This window comes from Limulus polyphemus, unplaced genomic scaffold, assembly GCF_000517525.1.
Source record: "Limulus polyphemus unplaced genomic scaffold, Limulus_polyphemus-2.1.2 Scaffold1812, whole genome shotgun sequence".
Lineage (NCBI taxonomy): Eukaryota > Metazoa > Arthropoda > Merostomata > Xiphosura > Limulidae > Limulus > Limulus polyphemus.
In genome coordinates this window covers 131,581-133,887 of record NW_013667422.1, presented here as the reverse complement: position 1 = coordinate 133,887, position 2,307 = coordinate 131,581, and the positions used below count along the sequence as shown (strand labels likewise).

Below are 2,307 nucleotides of genomic sequence, written 5' to 3'. Positions count from 1 at the left end.
ATAATTTCATTTGATAAACACGTTTAGATTGAATGGTAATTTATAATCAGTCACAAGAACGTCGAATCTGAATCACTTGAAAAAAACACGGGGGTGCTTAACTTTTTTCCAGGTGTATAGTTAACATAAAAAATTGATATAACAAATAGAAAAGACTGGACATCTTAATTATTTACTTTCAACTTTCTTCTGACAAACTTCACAAAGATTACTTTTGTTCCTTTTATAAGCTGATTCTATTAATTCTATTCTCTATTACTTTTTTTTATTAGTTATTACTAAAATTTCTGAACTCTAGCCAACTAATAACAAACCCACCAGTATATGATGTGTTAAGTCAATTATCCTCAATCCAAATACAGTAAAATTACTTTCAGAAAATTACAGTTACTCTATCAATGAGAAATGCAGACAATTTGTCATATGGTGCATGAGATATATCAGTCAGCACAAGGAATATTCTAATGTTAAACAATCTCATATGGAAATATATACCAAACACCAATGCTAATAGAACAATATTAGTCTAAAAGTGATAAAAATTTATAGGCCATAAATTAAAAATTTATTTTGGCTGTTTGATCACTACTGTGACTTGCATTTCAGTATTTATATTGACACATCTCAGTCAGAAGGTTCAGACCTGCCTTCAACTTACGTTTCAAGTTGGCTGTTTAAATGACAGGATGCCTTCTTCTCACTGACTAATGAATTTATCATAGCAGCTTTATAAACCTTTATTCACTTTCAGTGATCAATAATTAACTTAGTACTATGAAAAACATTAATTTTTCCAGAGTTGTCATTACTCACCAAACAGGTTACATAATGGAGGACTTGCAAGTAGAGCTGGAGTTGGAAGACCTTCTCGAAGAATTTTATAACGCAAGTCAAAAAGACTGAAGAAATATATATATATATAATTTTTTTATGGAATCAAAGTAATAAAACAAAGCTTATAATTTTTGTTTTTATCAGCTAGAATGGTCATAAAATAATTTGCAGTTATTATAATGAACAAAATGTTAACTAAATGTAAAAATGCATGCATGTTGCTGTTATTACTCTTTTCTTTTCAAGAGGTAGCAGTCTGACAGTTTTACTGCATTTCAAGCCCAATATTTATAATATTTTAATTTTTGGACACAAAGGTATCCACTACACTTGTATTTGTTTGTTTGTTGCATTTTTGCACAAAGCTACTCAAAGGCTACCTGCACTAACCATCCCTTATTTTGAAGTGATAGACTAGAGGGAATGCAGATAGTCAACACCACCAAGTTTTGAGCTACTCTTTACTAAAACAAAATTAATCAAAGCTTCATTGTTGAACATGTAACACAACTCATGTAAAAAAAAGCATAAAAGATAGAACATGATGATTTTGAAAGTTATATAAGGTGGTGTAAAAGCATAATTAGAGGAACTAGAAAAATTATGGAATCAATCCCTAATTTGAGCAGGTTATTTTTCCTGCATTTATCAGGATTTTTAACTGTGTACATCCTTCTTTTTTCTCCAATCAGATCTTTGTTCTTTGAAAAATAACAACATTGTTGATCACTGACATTTTGAATAGTTATCCATTTTCAGATGTGATTTCTGCTGGAACCACAAATGACAACAAATGCAATTTCAATATATGGCATAGGACACATTTTTGGCAAGCATATAAGAAGCACCTTTTAAATTTGCATATACTTATTAATTCTTTACTTGATTTACAAAAAAGAAAAACATCTAAGTATAAATAACATATTAATTCTAAAGTTATCTAAAGTGTAAATGTGTTTTCTGAAGAAGTGTTTGTAATACTTAGTATAAAAATGGTAAAGAAAACAAAATTATATTTTAGAAATTCATTGCCTGATAAAAATGATAATTTTCTTATACTGAATACTGAAAATGTATTTCAGATAGGTACTTCCCTCTTCTCACAAGATTAGCTATTCTCGTTCATTGCTGCCCTCTATATGCAAACGTTTTCTTTACACATGCCACAATCCTTCTGCTCCCTCCTACTGGAATTAAGTGATTCCAATGTGTCTCTCATGTAAATCATCATGCGTCACCTCTCTGCCAATAGAATCATAATATACGCATGTGATGCATGTAACTCCTTTTATGCACCTCTACCGTATTATCACTTTGAAGTTTTGGCAGAAGACAGAAGCACCAGAAGAGTGTGGGGAGGATGGGTGGGAAATGTGAGTGGAGGGAAGTACCTATTGGAAATACATTTTCTGTATAGGAAAATTATAACTTCAAAGACAGTACTTCCCTCTTCTCACAAGATTAGCTAGAATC

The 2,307-nt window shown here is 30.9% G+C and overlaps 1 protein-coding gene across 1 annotated transcript in view; it reads right to left on the bottom strand.

The window, feature by feature from the left end:
* Positions 1–2,307, bottom strand: part of LOC106465015 (zinc finger FYVE domain-containing protein 26-like) — a 158,721-nt gene that overhangs the window by 74,372 nt on the left and 82,042 nt on the right. Inside the window, exon 17 of the mRNA XM_022392838.1 lies at positions 814–899. Within this exon, the coding sequence (XP_022248546.1) occupies positions 814–899 (86 nt within the window). The remainder of the gene's footprint in view (positions 1–813; positions 900–2,307) is intronic.